Source organism: Sceloporus occidentalis, unplaced genomic scaffold, assembly GCF_023333645.1.
Source record: "Sceloporus occidentalis isolate IW3139 unplaced genomic scaffold, rSceOcc1.0.p SCAF_3, whole genome shotgun sequence".
Taxonomy (NCBI): Eukaryota; Metazoa; Chordata; class Lepidosauria; order Squamata; family Phrynosomatidae; genus Sceloporus; species Sceloporus occidentalis.
Genome location: NW_028316983.1, coordinates 220,023,001 through 220,045,862, shown reverse-complemented (window position 1 = coordinate 220,045,862; position 22,862 = coordinate 220,023,001). Strand labels below are relative to the sequence as shown.

General features: G+C 37.9%; 1 protein-coding gene across 2 annotated transcripts in view; it reads right to left on the bottom strand.

Annotated features, from left to right (window-relative positions):
* Positions 1–1,179: 1,179 nt before the first annotated feature.
* MTDH (metadherin) overlaps positions 1,180–22,862 on the bottom strand; it is a 37,305-nt gene continuing 15,622 nt past the window's right edge. The window contains exons 2-13 of one of the 2 annotated variants that reach the window (XM_089517684.1): positions 21,149–21,253; positions 19,585–19,669; positions 17,979–18,152; positions 14,863–14,931; positions 12,033–12,278; positions 10,782–10,868; positions 10,353–10,451; positions 8,307–8,434; positions 7,878–7,997; positions 7,025–7,141; positions 6,058–6,214; positions 1,180–4,565 (exon numbers count right to left, since the gene is read on the bottom strand). In XM_089517684.1, the coding sequence (XP_089373810.1) occupies positions 4,495–4,565; positions 6,058–6,214; positions 7,025–7,141; positions 7,878–7,997; positions 8,307–8,434; positions 10,353–10,451; positions 10,782–10,868; positions 12,033–12,278; positions 14,863–14,931; positions 17,979–18,152; positions 19,585–19,669; positions 21,149–21,253 (1,458 nt within the window). In that variant the 3' untranslated portion in view covers positions 1,180–4,494. The remainder of the gene's footprint in view (positions 4,566–6,057; positions 6,215–7,024; positions 7,142–7,877; positions 7,998–8,306; positions 8,435–10,352; positions 10,452–10,781; positions 10,869–12,032; positions 12,279–14,862; positions 14,932–17,978; positions 18,153–19,584; positions 19,670–21,148; positions 21,254–22,862) is intronic. The other variant, XM_089517685.1, reaches the window with a different exon arrangement.

The following is a 22,862-nucleotide window of genomic DNA, read 5'->3' as shown; positions in this document are numbered from 1 at the left end:
CAATAAGGAAGCAGTCAACAGTTCCAATTTACACAACTTTAACTCCTCATCTGCTCCCTAAGCAGTCCTTAAGGGTTGTCTAACCCCATCCACTTTTCCCTGCTGCACAGATGATGAGATGAACTTGTGTGTGTCTGGGTATGAATCCATGACTTCCAATATTGCTATTTACCCACTGCTATCTCGGTAAAGATTGTTCGTGGATCCCAACACAATGACATATGTACATGCGTGTGTGTGTGTGTGAATGAGTGTGCCTGTACAAGCACGTATGCTTTCATGACGCAGGGCCAAAATCACAAATCAGGTGTGAACAGTTTTCACAGTGTCTGCAGTCGATTCAGCCTTTCTTCCCCTTAACCAAATTTGAAATCTTTACCTTTTGCTCTGGGCTTTTGGCTCTCTCTGCAATGATGACTGGTGGCTGCATTCCCACATGGGCCCTGTTAACCACCCAGCACCGCTGCTATGGCACAAGTTGCTCTGAGATCAGAATGAGGCACCCTGGTTGATAACATGGCTCGGTGCTTTGTTGTGACCTCAGCAGGCAACAAATGAGGATTTCATTGTACCAGGCAATGAGCAGGGATTGCGTTGGAAGGCAGTCTGCTGTTGTCACTTCAGAGAGAGTACATAATGGGGGGAATTTGGGGCCAGAATACTCTGGAGGCAACCTGGAACATTCTTGCCATGGCTCTCAGTCAATACCAGATGAGATACTTGGCAGTGAAAAAGTTGTGCATACTTGATTGACATAAAAGGCTCTAAACATGTTAAATTATTTAAGTTCCAAGGGCCACCCTCTATTTATTACTAACAGCCTCAGAGGAGAAACTACCATCACGGTGGAAAGCCTGTTGTACACAAGCAACAAAACATAGGACTGACATAACCTGAAGTTAAAGCCTTATCAGGACAGCTCCAGAATGCCCTCTGGTGGTGCTTTCTTCCATTTAAATTTCCCAAAGTGCCCTCAAGTGAAATGGAAACAGTCACTACCGACAGGTAAAGCCACAGCCAAGGCTCAATTTGTGAGCCTCTTGGACTGCTATGACACTGACTCTTACCTGGAAAGCTAAAAGACTAATTATTCTAAGCCATATAGAATTAAACAGGCACAGGGAAGTAAGCATTAGTAAAAGGGGAAAAGAGCAACACTAAGAAGATATTTCTGCAAAGTTTTGAAAACTTACTTTAATGTATACATTCTTTAGTAAATAATTAAATAAATCTATCTACTGTAATTCTTTTAAATTAAAAAAAAATCAGAAATACAGTTTTCATATTCTATCCACCTTGCACCAACTCTGTAACAAACATGTATGAATTCTATACACTTTTCCTAAGAAAACGCCAAAAGAAAAAAGCCAAGGAAGATTAAAGCATGCGATGACTACCTAATTACATACCACATTTTTTTGCAAAGTTGTGCATACAAACAATTTCAAAAATTACAAAACCCACATGACTCTTTGGAAAACATTCCGTGCATTCATTATGAGGATATATTTAGCTGGCTTGGTTTCCACCATAAGGTGGCCATAAAGCAGGGGTGAACATATGTGAGCCTCCCATTAGCCCCAAGAAAAAGAGCCAATAGTAAGTAGGGAATTATGAGAGCTGCAGAGCTAAAACATTTGGAGGATCACAGTAGTCTATCCCTACCCAAAGGCTATTGTAAACTACTGTGTGCAAATGTGGATGCTTGTTCTTATACATTAACACAATTTATTTTGAACATCTTTTGTCAACCTCCATTGTGCAATTTAGAAATTTCCCATGTTCTCCAGGTTCTGAATAGAAATTTGCTTCATCACATATGGAGACCACCAGACATTTACTATTGCCTTCATCAAGGATGACCAAGATGTAGTTTCAACTCCAGCTAGAACAAAAGTGCAATACCAAAGACTGAGGGAAATCCTGCAGTTCAAAGTGGAGAAATCCTAAAAGTTTATGACTGTGATGCATGTGGATAAAGGGCATTTTAGGGTGCATGGCAGCCAGTGTGAAATCCCATTAATTCTGAGGGGCTTAGACACACCTAGCTCTACACAGCAAACTAAGTAAGGTAAGCACTGGAAATTAGTGGAGGTTTTTTTAAATGGGGAAAGTATCTCATATTTGCTACCATCCAATTTCTATATACCACAATATTCTGGGACTGAGAAAGCTTCTCAAAGACAGAGAAACCATCCATTATTTCCATACATTTCCTAGACAAAAATCCTAAACAACTTCTGCTGAAGACTGAGTTTTAAACAAGGGACATATTTTGGCAAAGAGATAATGAAATGTGGTCTATAGGTCTAGGTTTAAGCAGAGTTTATTAAATTTTGCCAGTATTATGTTAGAAGGTACCTTCAACTTATCATTTAGCATTATCATGCTATGGCATATGAAATGCTCCCACAAATGGCTTCATTGTCAAAAACCACAAAAAATGCCTGTAACATTATTTCATTATAGATATACCTTTACCACTTTGCAGTTTTCCATAGATGATTGGTATGATGGAAAACTCTTTTGAGGAAATAACATTTAAGGGCTCTATCTACTACCTAAGACAATTAGAAGCAATTTGTTTCATGACTTTGCTGAACAATGTTTACCATTTGCCTACCTTTCAAAAAGTTAAATCTGATGAAGTGCGGGTCAATTTTTTAATACTGGAAATAGATCAAATCTGCTAAAATGCCTATGAAGAAGGGAAAGAATTTATGCAAACAAACATGATTTCACATATTCAATAACCACTAAAAATGCTGAAAACTGTATTTCAGTACTAATACTTTCATGGACACATTAATTCTTGCTAAAAGTACTGTCTAAGTAAAACTCCCTTCCCATAAATAACACAATGCTATCAATTTGCTCAATTTATTTTAACAAAACTGATTTAGAAATGTCACTGAATTAAACAAAAACATCTGAACATGTAAACATCTGCCATGTTCCTGAAACAGGAGTTAATACCTGTGCACATTAGTATTCATTAGGAACACTATCAATTAATAAGGCTTGTCTTCAATACAACTATATCCAGTTTGTTGCTTTAATTGTTCTTGCATTGCAAGTTAATTTTACCAAAATTTCAGACGTATACAATGAGACATTATGGGAAAGTCAATAAGTACCATTGGTTACAGCTGTTACAATTTCTCTGCCACAAAAGAAAAAAAAAGCTAAGCCAATTACATCAAATAATCATGGCTTCTCTTTAATAGATGTTCACCAAGTTATGTTAATTATGGTCCTTTAAACACACACAAACATTTTGTAAAGGCTATATACAGAGTACATGGCTGAGCATGCACTATTCAGATACCTGCCTGCTTGATGTGATGTAATTACACAGTGCCTGGAAATGATGCAGCTCAACTCCCATTTTAATCAATCATTCCAAGAGGAAAGTTGTTATACAATTGCTTTACTTGCATGATTTTTTAAAAATACAAAAAACAACATTTATCCCATTTAAGAACTCTAGATGCAGATTCTACATAGGTTAAGGCAGTAAAAAAAGCACTTCCTGATACAGGTGGTCTCAACGTCAATTAAAGCTGTCTGAAGCCATTATTTCGCTCTTTCATCCTCCATCACACTTTTGAAGAGTTTATGGAAGTTAAAAAAAGAAGACATTAAATCAACCAAAAAAGGTGGTGGGGTAGGGCAGCAGAAGAGAAATTAAACATGACTTTAAGACTTATAAGGAATAAAGGTTAAAGAGCAACAACTAACCCACTACCTAAAAAAAATGAGGCCGATTTTGAGCACACGTGCCCAATTTCTTAAAAAATATATTATTTGAATAATTCAAATAGATGACTACCAGAAGCAACTTCATGAACCGTGCTGAGGTTCTGAACAGTTCCTAACAGTTCTGCATCTAAACCACAATCATTTTTTTTACTGAATTTTGTTGAATGGGTCTAGTCATAATTCTGGCACATATTCTGAAGCAGATGACTATTCAAGTCAGGGCTCTATTCAAGAGAAAATGCTTCCAGAACTCCAGTCATTCTCTACAGTTACTTTATGTTAGCCTACTTTTAATTATTAGAAAGATATGGCAGATTAATCAGACTTCTTTGATTTATACATTAAACAAATTTAGAATGGGCACCATTCAAGCATGTCATACTAGCTTCAAAGATGATTAGGGAATTTTCGACCAACCCTTTTTGTTCAAATGACATAAATTAAGAGATAACTGTTGTGATACCAAGATTCTTAAAAATTATTTCCCCATGGGTTGAAAATACAGACTCTTCAATGCATCTTCCAGTATTGTCAAATTTCCTGTTAAAGTATGTCACCAACTCATTCTCCTTCAGTTCCTGTTCTTAAAGATGGTTTTTTCAAAGCAGTTTGTTTTTTTAAAAAAAATCTGTTGAAATTTATATAAAATTCTGTACAGGTTCACAAATTATTGCATAAACAGCATAATCTTCACGACAAGTGTTTCTGCAACACACGTCCATCTCAGAAAATTCACGTTTCCCTTCTGGCCTTTTTCTTCTTTTTGATTTGTTTCGGGGACTCCCAGCTCTCTTCAGACTTGGCTAAAAGTTTTTTTAAAAAATGAAGCAGAATATTAATTGTAAATTATATTTATATGTAGTCCATTCTATATATTTCATTCTACTGTGTCTCAAGAAACATAAAAGAATTGTGAAAATCTTACTAGCTTATTCAGGATAAGGTAACATTTCTACTTCTTCAACATAGACATAGTTTTATGATTTTAAAACTTTTTAAAATTTTTATCCAGGGATTCATCCTGTGCTGCATGCGGTTATATGCTACCTGAAATTTTAGGTTTGCAGCTGTCTCTTTGATTTAGCCTTGAGCCTGGATACCCAGGTTTCAGCAATGGCAAGAAATGCAATTGCACAGTTAAGACTAGTGTACCAACTGTGCCAGTTCCTGCAGATGTTGGCTCGAGTTACAGTGACACATGCCTTGATTTCATATTTTAGATTGCACACTTGTGGCATGACCCACTGTTTTGGGTTGTTTTACTTGTAAAGCAATATGTACATTGTTTTTGTGTGTTTTTTGGGCTATGTGGCCATGTTCTGGAAAAATTTATTGCTGATGTTTCACCTGCATCTGTGGCTGGCATCTTCAGACAATAGTGGCATGGAAATGCGTGGGGTATATATACTGTGTGACGTTTGGTTGAGAGGAAGTGATTTACATGTTAATCTCTGTGTTGGTCTGCTGGTGAATGGCAAGGCCTCAGGGTGGGAGCATATGCAAGGGAGGTTTGTGTTTATTTAATCAGTAATCCATTGTCTGCTGGGAAACCCCTTGAACTTAGTTGGTGTTCATTGGAATGTGCTGAGTCTTGATTTTGGTGTTTTTCAGGACTGGTAGCCAAACATTGTTTACTTTCAGGATTTCTTCTTTCCTGTTGAAGTTTCCCAGGAGTTTGTGGATTTCAATGGCTTCCCTGTGCATTCTGACCTTATAGTGCTGGTGTGGTCCAGAATTTCAGTGTTTTCAAATACCATTTTTTTGCCCAGGTTAGTTTATAACATGTTGTGCTGATTTTTCTGACTGGCCCAGTCTGCAATGAGACCCTCTCATTGCTGCAAGAGTTTATTGCGTATCATGCAGCTGTGGACAAGTCTAGATAGGGGCCACCAAACGCACTGTCCAAACAAGAATCAAGGAACATGAGAGACAATACAGACTGGGCCAAGCAGAAAAATCAGCAGTTGCAGAACTCATTATAAACTAACCTGTACACAGCAGGTCCCATACGTAGTATAGAAAACAAACTTGAAACGTTATGTCTTTTCCCACATGAAACTTACATTCTGAATTCACTGCTCATCATAGGTACACATCCTACACTGTCACATCCTACATAGACAAAATGATTATACTGGTATACAGAAAATAGACAGTGGCCCTCAAATCTTCTTGATAACACAATTAAAGGAGACTTAAATTTAAATTATCAAGCATCTGCTTTAAAAAATTGACTTTTACAATATATCCATAATTTTGCTCTATGAACATAGAATACTTCCAAGAATTACTTACTCTGTGGTGGAGGCACACTGTTTTGCTTAACATTAGAAATAGGAACGTCTAACTCCTGTAACATCTGTGGCACTTGGGAAGGTATCTTGTCAGATTCACTCTCTGATACAGTTACAGATGGCTCAGTAGAAACTGCAAATGAGGGCATCTCTTCAGGCTAAATAAAAATTACAGACACGCTTCAGTAGGCTTGTTTAATGAAGCATCCTGGTTTATATGCTTTCAATTCAGGGTAAAACACCTGATGTTGGGTGTACTTCACAATTATTTAACCCAAATAGTGTGCCATAACATTCTTTTTTTTAGTGTTTTGGTTGACTAAACGATTGCTCTATAGCAGGCACTGGAAAAGTTGTATCTAATTATTCCACCAAATAAGCTTCATTTAAACAATATGAATTAAACACAAATGTGTCAAACTACAACATATGCAAGTGGAAAAATACAGCCATCAAATTATATCTGTCTGTTTTACTCAGTGTAAATTTCCTGGCATTATGGACTCAAAAAGAATCAACAACTTTTACAACTCAAGTGGTAACATTTAAGATGACAGAGACCTAAAATTATCTTATATGAAAAGTTTGTGTGAAAAGCAGTCTCTCATCAATGAAAGCATATGTGAGAATAAATAATGTTAAATGTCAACATTACATTATTTCTTGGGAGTCTTAGGGTGAAGAATGTCAGAAATGTAAGCCCAGTTTATTCTGAAAAGTGTATAAGACAGTCCATACTAAAAGATGCACTTCTTTGGAGGAATAAATTATAGACATCTGCCTGGTGGGTCTCCATTACACATTATTCCAAGATACTGTAGGTTCAGAGAAAGGGAATTCAACTTATATAAAATTAAACTGTTGCCTGCCTTTTCATGTCAAACCAGCAGCATATGGCCACTGGATTCTGTTAATTTTCTAAGTACTGAATGTATGCTTTATGTTCACCTCAATCTATGTATCTATACCTCAGCTTGTTCACTAGTGCTGATGGTCTTTAAAGAGAAAGGTATCTGCTCTTGTTGAACTTGTGAGGTATCTTCTGGAAATTCTTCTACAGCCTGTCTATCCAGATCATCAGCATCCTATGAAGGAAGAAAATAAATAAATAAAACAAAATAGAAGACAGAATAACTTGACCCAATCTTTTTCATTTTGTTAGTTGCAGGATTGCAACTTAGTTGTTCTGTTCTCTGGCTATTTTGGATTAGAACTCCCAGAAAAGCCACCCAACATAGCCAATGGTCAATTGCAGGAGCTGCAGTCCAAAACATCTGGAAGGCACCAGTTTGCCTAAAACCATTGTTAAGTCAACTGCATCACAAGTTTAAACCAATATGAAGCAGCTCTGAAAGTAAACAGATCTTAAATTATCCAAATCTTTTAAGGTCATCCATTTGCAACACTAACAGTGTACTGCAAAATGTTATCATCTGAAGAAAAAAAACTGCAGCTTCACTATCTTCCAAATATCTTCCACCACTCAGAACCATTCTAAAATGAGGGAAGATGAATCAGCCTGTAAAGTTAAAGCAGGCCAATAAGAGGTGAGTAGACGGCACACTTCAGTTACAGAAAGAATTAAGGGAAACTGGTGTGTCATGGTGATGAATCCAGATTTAAGACTTGCTGATAATAAGTAGACCTAATGAAATCAATACAGTTCCAAATAGTCACGTATATACGTAATTATTAATAAAAGCATAGATGCAATCCTAACTGCCAGTGATTCGATTATGGTTTTGGTAACTGCCAACAGAATTTTAATCTGAGCACTCATATCAAACTGATGTTCAGAAATGAATAGATATGCTGTTTTACCTGTGCAGGAGAGGTAGCCTCTTCCCCCTGCTTTTTCTTTTTCTTCTTTTTCTTTTTTGATTTACCACTTGCTGTACTTTGCAAAGTTGGTTCTGGCTTCTCTTTCTCATCATCTGTAGCCTAATGTGAAATCCGAAAGATTAAAGTGTATTATGTTTTATTGGAATATATCACATTTCTATACAATCACGACATTAAGTGTAATTTTAGTTTAGAAACCCATTTCAATTATAGTTTTGACATAAGAAGCAGCATGCACATGATACACTTAGACTCGTATTTTTCTTAGCAAAAGCTGAAATCAACTGAAAGGGAATAAAGAAGCAGCTATCTATGAAAGAAGAATCTTTTCTCAACATTTCTCTTTGTATAGAGTAAGAACTGCCACCCTGCATCAGATGAATGGTCCATCTAGCAGTCTTCAAATACCTTCTGAGGCTCAGACAAGGCTTCTTCCATTTGTGGACTGGAAGGAGACTTTTCTTCTTCAACCCAGTTTCCCCATTCCTCTGCTGGGGCATTCCAATCAGAACTGGGATCAGCAGAAGAAAGCCCATCTGTGAAATAATAAGAAACAATTTTAGGTAGTACACCAAATTAGGTAGTTTGACCAAACACGTTCTTCCACTGTGCACTAAACATATAGTTTCAAAGTACATTTTTCAATATCTAGTATTAGTGCATGAGCCTGAGATCAGACCACACAATTAAAATGTTTGTATGATTTCTCAAGGTTTTTTAAATAATGGACAAAGTTTTTAAAAATACATATTTGTATTACAATAAAGAGCCAGCATGGTGCAATGGTTTGAGTGTTGAACTATGACTATGGAGACCAGGGTTCAAATCCCCTTGGCCACAGAAACCCACTGGGTGACTTTGGGCAAGTCACACTCTCTTGGCCTCAGAGGAAGGCAAAGGCAAATAATTTGTGAACAAATCTTGCCAAGAAAACCCTGTGGACCTTAGGGTTGCCATAATTTGGAAATGACCTGAAGGCACAATAAGAATAAAGCAAATTCTTAAAGCAGACTTGTTCATTGGTGAAAGGACACTGGCATCTTTCTGCCTCCTTAAACTGCTCTGGAAGCTGGGGAAACCTTCTGGAGCAGAGTAGGTTGTGTTGGTGTCTCTGAAGGAATCTATAAAACTGCCACCTTAACCTAGTGCTGTAGTGGAAGTCTCTTCTAAATCTCAATCCTCTACTCCCCACACTCAAAAAGGAAAGAATCAAGTCTGGATCCAGCCTAATAGCTTTTAAAAATGTTCAATAAGGGCTTTATAAAACATAAACTATTCACTATTCAGAGTTCTAGTCCAGAACGTGAGGTTCATCTTACCATCAGAAAATTGCTAGGTAGCATCAACAATAACAAAAGAACATTCTTTTTAAAGATAGTTTGCTAAACAGGTCAATTCTTTAGTCGACAGCAACAAGTCCCAATTCATAAGCAAGACAGGTAATTTAGAGAAGGTAACTAGCGAGAGAAATTTTGATGTACTGATAAGTTCGCCCTGGCTGCTTCACAGGTAGAGGGAAAACAACCCTTCCTCCCTTTCATCCTTGGTAATAAATGTCTCCATAATAAAACAATGTAAACTGGAATTACTGGGGTTTATGGCATATATAACCTCATTCAAATACTGATCTATTGTCCAAAATACCAACCCTAAAAATATAATATTTTCTGTCATTTGCCTTATAACACCCTTCTTCATATATAAAACTTTCTAAAGAATCAGTTTCCTGGACAAATATGTTAAATGAGTCCTTACAAGAAAGATTAACATAAAATGAAGACATAAATAGGCAGAGTTAAACTTCTGAAGGATGACACAAAGTTTACTATCTAGTGTTCAGGTCAACAATCATGCAAGAAAAACTAAAACTGTAGGTTTTGAAGCAAAGGTCTTATGTAAGTTGTTACATGTTTTACCGAAATATCAATCTGCTTTTATCGCTGATACACTTAAAGAAATTTCCAGCACTGATAGGCATGTCTGTTGCAGCAAACACAGTGAAGTATGGTGAAGATAAATTTATTATGGTATAAGCTGTCCTGGACCAAAACCTCTTGGAACATTTGGCCTTTTGTTCTTCACTTTGCTTTAAAAAAAAACTATTTATCTTCTCTTGGGATTTCTTATTTACCCTGTAGTGTGAATACTTCATTTACATTTAACCAGAGGTGGGAATCATGTGGCTCTCCAGATGTCTTTGGATTCCAAGTCCCAACCTCAGACACTATTGGCTACAATGGTTAGGATGCCAGAAACTGCAGTCCAAAAACATCTGGAAGGCCATACAAATCCCATCATTTGCATTCAGCTTTAAGGTACTGCAAAATTCTTCATTCTGAAAGCATGTGAATAAACAATTTATCTTATTTCTAGTGGAATAAGTTATTTATTGGGAATAGGGAGATGAGTACAGATCTCAAACAAGGTTAGACAAAATTGTAAAAAGACACATACTTAACCCAGACCATTCATCATCAACATGTGCCTGATTACGGTTTAAATCCCACTGGAAGTCAGTAGTACCAGGCTGAGAAACAGATTCACTGCTTGATCCTGAAAAGAATAAAACATATATACATCCTATTAGTTTTATAGAAATAATAGGCTGCTGATAGCCCTGTTATTTCATATAAAAGACTTCATTATGAAAAAAGCCAAACAGAACTCTTCCAAAAATTCAAAATTCACTTTGACATATCAATATTAATATCTGACATTTTGTAACTTAGCATTTACTCTGGTCATCAACACCTGAAATTTGTGTATTGTTAACTCTTGCTAAAGGTTATGCAACAACTATTACACTTAGCCAGAACAAAATTTACAGCAGAATGTAACTCTGGTACACAAGTGGACTCCAAGATTGTTTTTGTAAAAGCATACCAGAAACTGCAGGATTTAGCCCCAGAGAGGAAAATGAAGGAGAACTCTGTTCAGGGGTGTTAATTCTTCCATCCACTCCAGACCAGGCTGTTAGGAGAAGGGAGCAAAAAGAAGAAGAGGTTTAAACATTTTTTCCTACTGGTAATTAGGAACACGTTCCTAAGATAAACCTTGTAATAATAGCTTTTCACATGATCTTTGAATTCAAAATGTTGTGGATTCACTGTACAATTATTAAGACAATTGCAATGTTGTAGCCAAGACTTTTTGATTTCATCATGTTTCTTTTTAGCTACAGTAATATGCCAAACAAGATGAAGGCTCAAATCTAGGTTTTTCTTGTTATATATTATTATACTTGGTCAGTATCTTTAGTCACCCTATGGGTTGTTAAGACCAAAACTGGGCAGGGAAAAAGCGCTCTGGAACTGTAACGTCGACATTTAACATGCTGGACATACTTTTGGTAAAAGATAAATTATTTTACTCTTCAAAATTAAGAGATCCTTTTCAAATGAATTCACAATAACCCCAAATATATACAGGGCACCCTTCCCTTACACTGGGGATCTGTTCCAGACCCCCCCCCCCCCGGCGTAAGAGAAGTTCCGTGAATGCTTGAGCCCCATTTAAAACAACGGGGCTCGTGCACACAGTGGTGGCATGGTGTGTGTGGCCTTTTATGGCCACGTAAAGCATGCCTTAATATGACACGGGTGCACTGCATTTGCACAAATATATGTGAATGTATGAGATAGCAACTTTGTCACACTGAAGACATGTTCACTCCAAGTCTGTATCTTAAACTTCTGTCCTTTACCCCAATAAAGAAAATAAAGCTAAGTTATTATTTTTACATTTTACTGTGGATTAGAGTTTGAGTCCATGATCAAAAACAGAAAGAACATGTTCTGCACAAGGAAGCTTTGGCTAGGACAAGGTTTGGGGGGATGGAGTAGATAAGTGGCATTCACAATAAAGGGTTTGACTATAGCTGAAAAGTCAAAATGTTTTCTGAGTGCGTGGAAAATTCCATCTGGACCTACAAATAGGTTTCTACAGTGTGTGACTTATGAAAGAAAAGAATTAAACTTTTCTAATTATTACTAAAATGAAAATTGGGCTGTAAAAAACACATTGATGTGCAAGACATGGGGCTATTAAAAATAAATTCCTTGTTCTGGGATATGCCTACCCCAGTCTCCTTTCTAGAAGAAAAAGTTACTGGTAGAATCAAAAGTTTTCACTTACCAATACCAGGGAACAAAGTACGTTCACCCCAGGTTCTGCCCACAAGGGATACTCCCCAATCTTTCCCATTTCCATTATCTCCAGCATCTTTCCCCCAAGCTGATGTCTCATTCTTCCTCTTGCTATTCGTAGATGATACTGGTGTCCATTTCTCCTCGCTTGTGTTAATTTGAGGAGAAAGCTTTACAGGCTTTTCATTCCAGTTGCCTCCATTTACTGTGGGGCCTTCATTCAATCCAGAAGGAACTTTGAACACAAACACAAGTGATACCCTAAGTATGTAACTGGTAGCAAACTGCTCTGTTTTTAAAAACAGAAGTTTATAAAACAATATAATCATATTCCCATATCATGGTTTCCTGATCAGTGTCACACTACGCTTCAAACAATAAAGCAGTTTGGCGCTTCAATTTTTCTCTTTTGCCCAACAACACCTTTGCCTCAATTTCCTCCAAGCAAGAGTTGCCTAACTATATGCACAATCTGACATCATAAGTGTGATACACATTGGCTGTTCTCAGATCATGAGTATCTTTACTTAATAAGGAGAGATGGGGCAAGCCTTCTTGATGGTTGCTCCCAGGCTGTGAAACTGCCTTTCACAGGAGGCTATGTTGGCCCTCTCCTCTCTTTTTTTTTTACCACCAGGCATAGAACTTTATATTTATATAGTGTTTTGCTATTAAGTGATTGCCACAAAATGGGGTTTTAATAAGATTACAGTGCTGTACTCAGTGATCTGTTTTAACTATTTTAAATTATTGGTATATTTAACAGACTAGTTATTTAGTTTCTAAAAACCTCTTTATTGCTATTGCTTTTAACTGTATTGAAGCCATTTTGGGTCCATTATTTGGAGATAGGCGGGATATTAATGAAATGGACATATAATCTCTTAGGCTGCATCCACACTGCAGAAATTACCCAGGTTGACAGCACTTTAACTGCCCTGGCTCAATGCTCTGGAATTCTGGGAATTTAGTTTTGTGAGACATTTAGCCTTCTCTGTCAGAGAGCTCTGCTGACATAGAATTATAGAGTTGGAAGAGTCCACAAGGGCCATCCAGTCCAACCCCCCTGCCATGCAGGAAATCACAATCAAAGCATACCGGACAGATGGCTATCCAGCCTCTGTTTAAAGACCTCTAAGGAAGGAGACTCCACTACACTCTGAGGGAGTGTGTTCCACTGTCAAACAGCCCTTACTGTCAGGAAGTTCCTCCTAATGTTGAGGTGGAATTTCTTTTTCTGTAACTTGCATCCATTGCTCTGGGTCCTGTTCTATGGAAAAGCAGAAAACAAACTTGCTCCTTCCTCAGTATGACATCAAATATTTAAACAGGGCTATCATATCACCTCTTAACCTTCTCTTCTCCAGGCTAAGGCATTTCTCATAGGGCATGGTTTCCAGACCCTTCACCATTTAGTCAACATCCTTTTTGAATTGTGGTGCCCAGAACTGGACATAATATTCCAGGTGAGGCCTGATCAGAGCAGAATGGAGAGGCACTATTAGTTCCCTTGATCTAGACACTATACTTCTATTGATGCAGCCTAAGATTTCATTGGCCTTTTTAGCTGCTGCATCACACTATTGAATCATGTTAAATTTGTGGTCTACTTGGACTCCTAGATCCCTTTCACACTTAGTCTGGTTCAGCCAGGTGTCCCCCATCCTATATCTGTGCATTTCATTTTTCCGCCCTAAGTGCAGTAACTTACAATTCTCCTTGTTGAAGTTCATTTTGTTAGCTTTGGTCCAGCTTTCTAGTCTATTCAGGTCTGACTCTTTGTAGTCATTACTCTTGATAGACTTGCACATCATTGACTGAAAAGACTCTTGGCTGTGTGCTTTTATGTATATTGAGATTGTGGATTTTATATTTTTAATCTGTATGTACCTATATTCTTGTTGTATACCGCTTTGATCACTGGAAAAGCGGTATATAAATAAAGTTTTATTATTTATTATTATTATTATTTTGAATTTTGATCCTGTCCTCTGGGGTGTTAGCTATTCCTCCTTATTTGGTGTCATGTGCAAATTTGATATGTCCCCAATTTTGTCCTCCAAGTCATTGATAAAGATGCTGAATAGCACTGGGCCCAGGACAGAACCCTGTGGGACCCCACTGGTCACTTCTCTCCAGGATGAAAAGGAGCCATTGTTGAGCACCCTTTGGGTTTGTGCAGTCAACCAATTACAAATCCATGTAACATAACAAACTACAGTTCCCAAAATTCCATAGTACTGAGTCATGGCAGTTAAAGTGGTCAGTCTACATTATTTCTGCATTGTGGATGCAGCCCTAGTTCACATTTACTTTTGCTACATTTAGCTATATTTTTCAAGGTATAAAAAGTAATCCAGAGGACAATAAATTTAGCCATTGCGTGAAAAATAAATCTACTCCCCTTTTTCACACTTCAAATTTTATTATGAATACTTGGGAATAAGTCCCAAATAAATGAGCTGGACTTAATTCTGAGTAAACAGTTATAAGATCAGGCTAAGCAACTAATATTTGCCTATTAATAAAATAAATTTTCATTTCTCAATTAATAAACTGACATGGGTCAAGTTTGTATGATGCATTCAGGTTAGCAGCTCAAAGATGCAGAAATGTAAACCAGGGTAATAAAAAACAGAGCAACTAAAAATATGCAGTGTAAACTAGGAAGAAAATATGTTGCAATTATGCAAAATATACATGATGGGAGTCACTGATCTACCTAATTAGGTAGAAAAGCTACAGCAAACAAATAAATAAAAACCCTACAAGGTCCCAGAACTTCAATGAGAATAATATGCAAAGCAGCTAGGCCTCACCTTGCTGGAGGGTAGTATCACCTTTTCCAGATTTAGAATTACTAACTTGAACATTCAGAATTGGATCGCCTGATTAAGAAAAGAAGACAGATTAGTGATTAAGTAGCCTACTGCTATGCAAAGAAGTTGAGAGCTTATACTGATATGCTAGCAGACAAAGAATCCTGAGATTCCTATAATGTCCAGTCAAAGTGCTCTGCAATAAGACTTTTTAATAATGGTTTGGGATGGGAAGTTTAAAACCTAGAAGAAGTACATCATTAAGTTTTAGAATCTTGCCTTTTTTGAAGAACAGACCTTATACAAGGTAAAGGGAAAACATAAGGCTTCTGTATAAAGCCTAAGATTAATATGGCAGACAGTTACATTATTGTTGTGTGTCTTCAAGTAGCTTCTGACCCTAAGGAGAAGATATCATGGGATTCCCTTAGCAAAATTTGTCCAGAGGGGATTCTCCTTTGCCTTCCTTTGAGGCTGAAAGAATATGACTTGTCCAAGGTCACCCAGCAAATTTCGTTGGCAGAGTAAGGATTTGAACTCTGGTCTCCAGAGCCACAGTCCAACACTCAAATCACTACACCAAAGTTGGCTCAGACACAGACAAATATTGCTATGCCATAAAGCTACAACTACAGTACTATCTTCTGTTCATATGCTAGAACTGTGTATCATGTTTAGTCACGGTTGGCAATTAAAGATGAAACTTTTTCCCTCTCTTCTGCAGCCTTCACACTGTTCCAAAATCATCTCGAAGGTTTCCAGCTCCCTCATGAAGATTTTTGGGTTGCACAGTGGCTGCATGTTATACCTTTCCAAGTCTATTGATCCCACCATCATCATCATCATCATCATCATCATCATCATCATCAACATCATCTTATTTATATAGCACTGTACATATAATTAATAAAATTGATGAAAATAAAACCTGTCAATGGCATACATTCTACAGGATAATAGCAAAAAACATATAAAACAATCGATAATAATACAAGATAGAGTTAGATAAAATAAGCAGGCAACAAATTAAAAACATCAAATATCAAATAAAATATCAGATAACAATAAAATAAACAATCACACAATGCCTGAGAATGCTTCCCTGAACAATGTTGTAGTCTTCAACTTAGTTTTGAAACTGGTTAAAGAAGTGATGACTGATGCTCGTGCAGGAAGGTTCTAGGAGTCAGGGGCAGCGAGTGAGAAGGGACGAATCTAGGATGGAGCAGTGGAAATCCTAGGCTGGGTCAGCAGACCTTGACTACCAGAATGGAGGATATAAGTGGGAATGTGAGGAGAAAGAAGTTCAGATAAATAAGGAGGGGCCAGCCCATGCAGGGCTTTAAAAGTCAACAACAGAAGCTTATACTGAATATGGAAGGGGAAGGGAAGCCAGTGAAAGGATGATAATAGAGGAGAAACATGGTCAAAGCGCCGAATGGATGTAATAATGCATGTAGCTGAATGCTGGACAGAAATTAATGGACGGAGATATGAGAGAGGAAGCCCTGCCAGAAGGAGGTTATAATAATCTAATTGCGAGACCACCAGGGTGTGGACCAGAGTCTTGGCAGTAGAGGCTGAGAGAAATGGATGGACTTTAGCAATATTGTAGAGAAAGAATCTACAGGCCTTGACTGTGGTCTGGATCTGGGAGATATACGACAGAGAAGAATCAAAAATGAAACCAAGACTGCGGGCTTCCTGGACTGGTTGAAAAGGAATAATGAAGGGTGGATGTAGGTGGAAAGACAAGAAGCTCCGTCATAGGCATGTTGAGCTTCAAGTGCCGATGCCACATCCACTGAGAGATAGTTGTAAGACAAGATAAAACTTGCTGTTCAAGCTCCGGAGAAAAGTCAGGGGTGGAAAGATACAGCTGAGTGTCATCAGCGTACAGATGATAGGAACCGGTAAGTTTTCCTAGGGACAATGTGTAAAGAGAAAACAGTAGGGGACCCAAAACAGAGCTCTGGAGAACTCCAATAGATAAGGGAACAGAGGACCAAGCCTGACCACCCGTGATCACAGCAAAAGATCTATCTGACAAATAAGATTTAAACCAATCAAGAACAGAGTCCGAGAACCCGAGGTCAGAAAGTATATCAACTAGGAGACAGTGATCCACAGTGTCGAAGGCCACAGTGAAGAAGGAGAACAGAGTAAAGGCCATTTGCCTTGGCCTGCAAAAGATCATTCGAGATCTTTGTGAGGGCCGTCTGTAGAATGCCGTGGACGGAAATTGGACTGAAAGGGATCTAGAATGGAGTTGGCTTTGAGAAACTCAAGACAGTGAGAATAAACGACCAGTTCCAAAACCTTAGAAAGAAAAGGAAAAAGAGAAATCAGACAATAGCTAGACAAAGAAGAGGGGTCAAGAGAAGTTTTTTTTTCAGAATTGGGGAAACGAGAGCATGTTTAAAGTCCAAAGGGAAAGAGCCTGGAGAGAGAGAAGTGAGGACAGAAAAGAAGGGGCTATAGAGGTTAGAAGACAAGAGGGAATTGGATCATGAGTTGGATTCTGCTAGTGGAAATCAGATGCCAGATACTGCCTTATATATCTTATAAGAGATAGTAATGTCCAAGGCACTGTCCACATATTTGGTATGTCCTTCATTAAATTTGGTCCCCCAAAGGCTCTAAAATTAATATTTGGGTACTTCCTTGCTTTAAATAAAACTGACTTATTTGGTAGTTATGAAGATTTGATTTTTTCCCCGCAGAAAGTAAAAAATATTGAAAAATTATTATTTCAAAGTGTATTTCCACAGAGCCTATAAAACCAATTATAGGACACAAGAACTAAAGGCACGCACATCAACTTTCCAGTAATCTGTGGAACATGCATTCTGCCAAAAATTGGCAAAATATCCTGGTGGAAAGACAGCTAACTCAAATGGATGGTTGAGGAATTACTCCAGGCTCCTCAGATGTCCAAACCTCATCAATTATTGAGATTTATGTTCAATGCTTTATCAACACCAAATACTAATTAAAAAAGATCTTTAACTAAATCCAAATGGCTACAGCATTATTTTTTAAATTTGTTATTTCAAGAATAACTGTTCTTTATGAAGTTAAGAAACAAAAAAGGACTATACGAGTCATATACCTACCTTTGTTTTTTCTAGGTCCAACTGAAAAGGATGTAGATGTCAGTGGTTCCACAGACAGAGAGACTGAATTTTCCACAGCTGATACATTTGATTCTGACCCAGCATCAGTCAGTACCTTGTCACGTTTACGCTGTTGCCGTTTCTCTCTGTTACTGATTTTTGTTTCCCAAGCTCCTAAAAGAATTATGGAAAACATTAACTGCAACAAAAGAAACCAAACTCAGTTTGTTTTTCATACTGGGTCTAAAGGGAACTCTCGATGTGCCTCAAAAGCTTGTCAGGGCTCCTTAATATAGTAAAACCAGCAGATGGTAGACAAGCTTCTTTGAAAAACTATTTGCTGACCATTATGAACTTGTAGCAACTAGCCACAGCACACTGTTGGCTATCCTAGAGAGCACACCCACAGTATCCAGCTTCCATATATGGTTAGAGCTTGCTGTGCATTCCAGGTAATCTGAAAACATATGGGTGATGTTTTTTAAATAGCAATAATTATCATTCTAATAGTTAACCTGTCTCCTCCCTGGATCTTCCCTAGCACAGGTGATTTTCTTGTTTCAGAAGTTCCTGAGTTATGAGAGTGCAACTGCAAATGCTTTTGGATGATATAGGTGATTTAAGTACATTTTAGTTTGGGCTTGGAACTGAATCTGCTATGGTTATCCTGAGGGGTGACTGAGCCTTTTGACTGAGAAAAAAAACTTTGCCTGTTGTTCTTGCTTGAATTTTCAGTGGCTTTCAATACCCTGTCATACCCTGTATGATGGTATCCTTCTTAATTGTCTCAGTGGATTTTGAAAGCTGCACTGCCGTGGTTCAGCTTCCATCTGTACAGACCATTCCTGATGTTGACGACAGGAAAAATACTTACCCCCACACACCTCGCAACTGTGCTATTGTGCACAGGGTACTCTCTGGTCCTCAAAGTTTAGCATCTCTATGAAGATGCAAGGAATGGCCAAATAGGAAATTTTAAGCAAAGTGTCATGAATATTCTGATGGCACGCAGCTCAGTTTCTCTGTAACTTCTGAATTAGATGATGCTCTGCTAGTTCTGGACCCACTGCCTGTATGCAGTGGAGGGCTGGACAAGGGCCAATAAACAGAGGCTGTACCCTGCCAAGAGAGGGGCTTTGGGGGTGAATAATTTAAAGGGATATAGAGAAGTTGGCCCTCTGATAGCTCAAGTGCAGAGTATCTAAGGCTACATGTAGATCTTTATCACTGGAAGCCCAGGAGGCTCACATGCCTTGGTGCCTTTTGTTAGTTTTAGCTAGTAGGAAAGCTGTGTCTGTTCTTGGAGAGAAAGCTTGATTGTAGTGGGTTTGGTACCTTCAACACACAGACACATTTATTTATAAAAATCTTTACATACAGTATACTGATTTTACGGATTCCCCACTTTCCTACATCCCTTGACATTCCTGCTTCAGAAGGTTGTAAAATCTTGTGATCTCCTATAGTACACAGGGGGAGATGGTACTGGGGGCTGCAAAGGAAGGTGGAGATTGGTCAAGACAAACTCTTGTCCTCTTCCAACTGTCAGTCAGCAAGAAAGGAGATGGGTAAAGGCTATTATGCTACCCCCCTCCATTTTTAATACCTTCATCTGCTTCTTTTCCATCAACACGTGACTGATCTTGAACAGTTTTAGTATCTCCCCTTTGCTTCTTCTTATTCTTCTTTGACTAAAATAAAATGCAAATATTTTCTCTTAGTATTCAAGTTATTGAATGCTTTATGATGAATATCAGAATTACAGTAGAACAAGTGAAGTTTAACAGTAGGCAAAATTTTATATTAACAATTTAACAGTGGCTTCAGTAGAGTCCATGTCTTAAAGTCTAAAAATGGCAAGGAAAAGTATAGATTATAGTACATACTAAGTTTTATGGAAGTAAACATTAATACTTATTATCTGTACTGAAATTAGCTTGTATTTAATAATGTATTTTTTCAAAATAAAGCTAGTCTTAAATCGTTTTACACCTAAATCATGCTATCCTGACAACAGCAGACCCACTCAATCAATGGGATTTATGTGTTGTGTATGTGTTGACTAACCACTCAGCAAATGACAGAACAGGTATACTCTAATAGGGATTAACCAACAGGATGCCAACCAAAATGTTTATAATCCCTAAACATACAGTCGGCCCTTCTTACACACTGATTTTTTATACACGGATTCAAGCATACACAGTTTGAAAATGTTAAAAAAAATATATAAATTTCAAATATCAAACCTTGACTTTCCATTTTTTTATATGGGACACAATTTTGCTGTCATTATATTTAATGGGACTTGAGGATACACGGATTTTGTTATACACGCGGGATCTTGGAACCAAACCCCAGTGTATAACAAGGGTCCACTGTACTGCATAAAACTGCTGAAACAGTTTGATACAGTTTGGATACTACCAAAATGTTTCCATTTCAGAAACATTCATTAGATGGATTCAAGCAAAGTGACCTGTTCACTGCATATTTAGTAGGTCAAACACAAACACACTACTGAGGTATATAAAATAGAGGTTGATTAAAGCAGTGACAAGTGTTACTATGTAGAGCAACCTAAGTTAGAAAGAAAAGGTCTTGTAGTTGTTGTTTTTGTTAAACTTGGACTGGAGAACCAGTGGCCCTCCGTATCTTGTTAAACTCCAACTCCCATTAGTTTCAGCCTATCTGGCTATTAGTAAAGGCTGATGTATTTCATCAACAGAATTAGAGGGCCACATGTTCCCTACCTGCGTTAAACAACTGAGAATGAGAAATACTTCAGGTCTGCTACAGATCCCCAGAATTCTATCAGCAGACCCCAAACTACCTTCTGCTTAACACTGTTGTCACAGGGAGCTTTGGGAAATATAAAATACCTCCTTCTTTAATAAATCCATCTCATGCTAGTCAGCAGGGTCAGGGAAAGCAGCCCAGTTTTGCATGCTCAAACCTGGAAGAAAAGGCAAGAGTATGCTTCTGCAATCAAGCTGTGTTTCAGAGGTTCCTATCCTGGGGGTGCAGGGATTAGTGGCAGAAGCAAGCTGCGGTTTACCACTTATAGTGAGCCAACTGCTCCACCATTTTGGAGTAAAATTTGCTTCAGATTATGAAAATAGAATTGATACTATCTGCAGCTTTCTATCACTCACAAATTAGCAACTAACCTTTTCTGTTTTCTTTTCCACATCTGATGGCTGCTTTAGATTCTCTCTTCGAACTATCGGCATTATTTCCTCTTCAGAAACTTCATGAGCAGGTTGACCATTAAGCTAGAACATAAGAAAATGAAATCACAAGCAATTTAGATAGCAAATATAAAATTGCAACTTAAGTCTTTAGACCTATTTACGCCAGCCAGAGTTTCACAGGATTTAGCCATCTAGAGTATTACTTGATTCATCTGCTTGGACTTCTAGTATTAAGAAATGAAAGAAATCCTGAACACCCCTTCTTTACACCAAGTGAAAAGATTTAAAATAAATACAAATAGAACTGCTTAACTTACAAGCTAAAGCAAGATTGCTAAAGGATTAAAGGATTGCTAAAGTTTGCTTTCAGTTTAAATGCACAAAAGCAGCAAATCCCATCCTGAACACCATTCAGTTACACAACAGTGATATTACTAGTGGGATGCTACAATGGAGTGTTTCTGTTTTGGGTCCCAGCCACTGCATTCCATTCTTCTGCCAATCCCTTTCCCAACTTCTTCCAAGAGCCACTCTGTTTTTCATGCCCATAAAGAATGCTCAGCCCTCATTTATCAGATACCTGCCTGCTTGTCCCCAGCACGATGGACACATAGCACTGAGCACAAATATGGAGAAATCAAAGCATTGGGGATTAGGTACATTAGTGTGAACCGGGAACTCAATATACAGCAGGCAACAAGATCTTTCTATCCTCACTTTCTGTATGCCTCCTCACTTCGTTTTTCTGGTTATCAACCATCCCATTGCACGAAGATACCATGTCACAGAGTTATTAAAAGGGCAGGGTTTTTAAACCCTTTAAGCACCTCCCAACATTGGATGATCCTGTCTATAGATTTCTCTCTGGTTACTGTGTATGAAGCCATTTTGGTTCCAGCTCCATAAAGCTCGAGTCAGAATTAGGAGGAAAAAGTCATCATCTGCGGCAAAGTTGTTGTGTTCTGGACTGTAGGTTTCTAGCTATTTGATTCATATTCTCTCCAATCAGTTTTCTACTGCCCTCCCTTCCAACAGTCAATGAGTCAGCATTCAACATTGATTGACCATGCTGAGTCTTCAGTGATCTGTTCCGATCACCTCCATTTGAGCTTAGGTGAAACTGGACAATGGAGGTGGCTACATTTGTGCCCAACACAAGCTATATTAAAATTTTAAATTAAGAATTCTTTTAAAATGCAGATTTTAAGAGTAAAAGAGCAACAATGATAACTGCTCTTGCCTGTGTATGTCTGTAGGGTATAACTTTCCAAGATCTGAGTGAGCTGTTTGGGAGTGGAAGAACTTCCATGTAGGAATTATCTTCTCTTTAAACCTCCCATCTTCTGCATGAGTGTTGCAGCTTTGACTAAATATACACAAGCGCTGGAAGACTCCAACTCGATACAGAATCAATAATGATAGTATGAAAGTATGTAACATTGCGGAAGTTCTGGATCTGGGCAGTGACTAGAGAAAACATTACATTTGGAATTATAGCCAGTGACTACAGAGACCAATCAATGTACAATGTTCTTTCATGGAAGAAAGGCAGAAACTAAATGTAATGAAGGACACTGAATCAAGTAACTAAGCAGCTGCAAGAATACTTAATTCCATCTTTAATCCAACTGCTGAAAAAGTAAGCTTAGCAACACTCACCAACAATGGGCACTCATGACCCAATTAATAT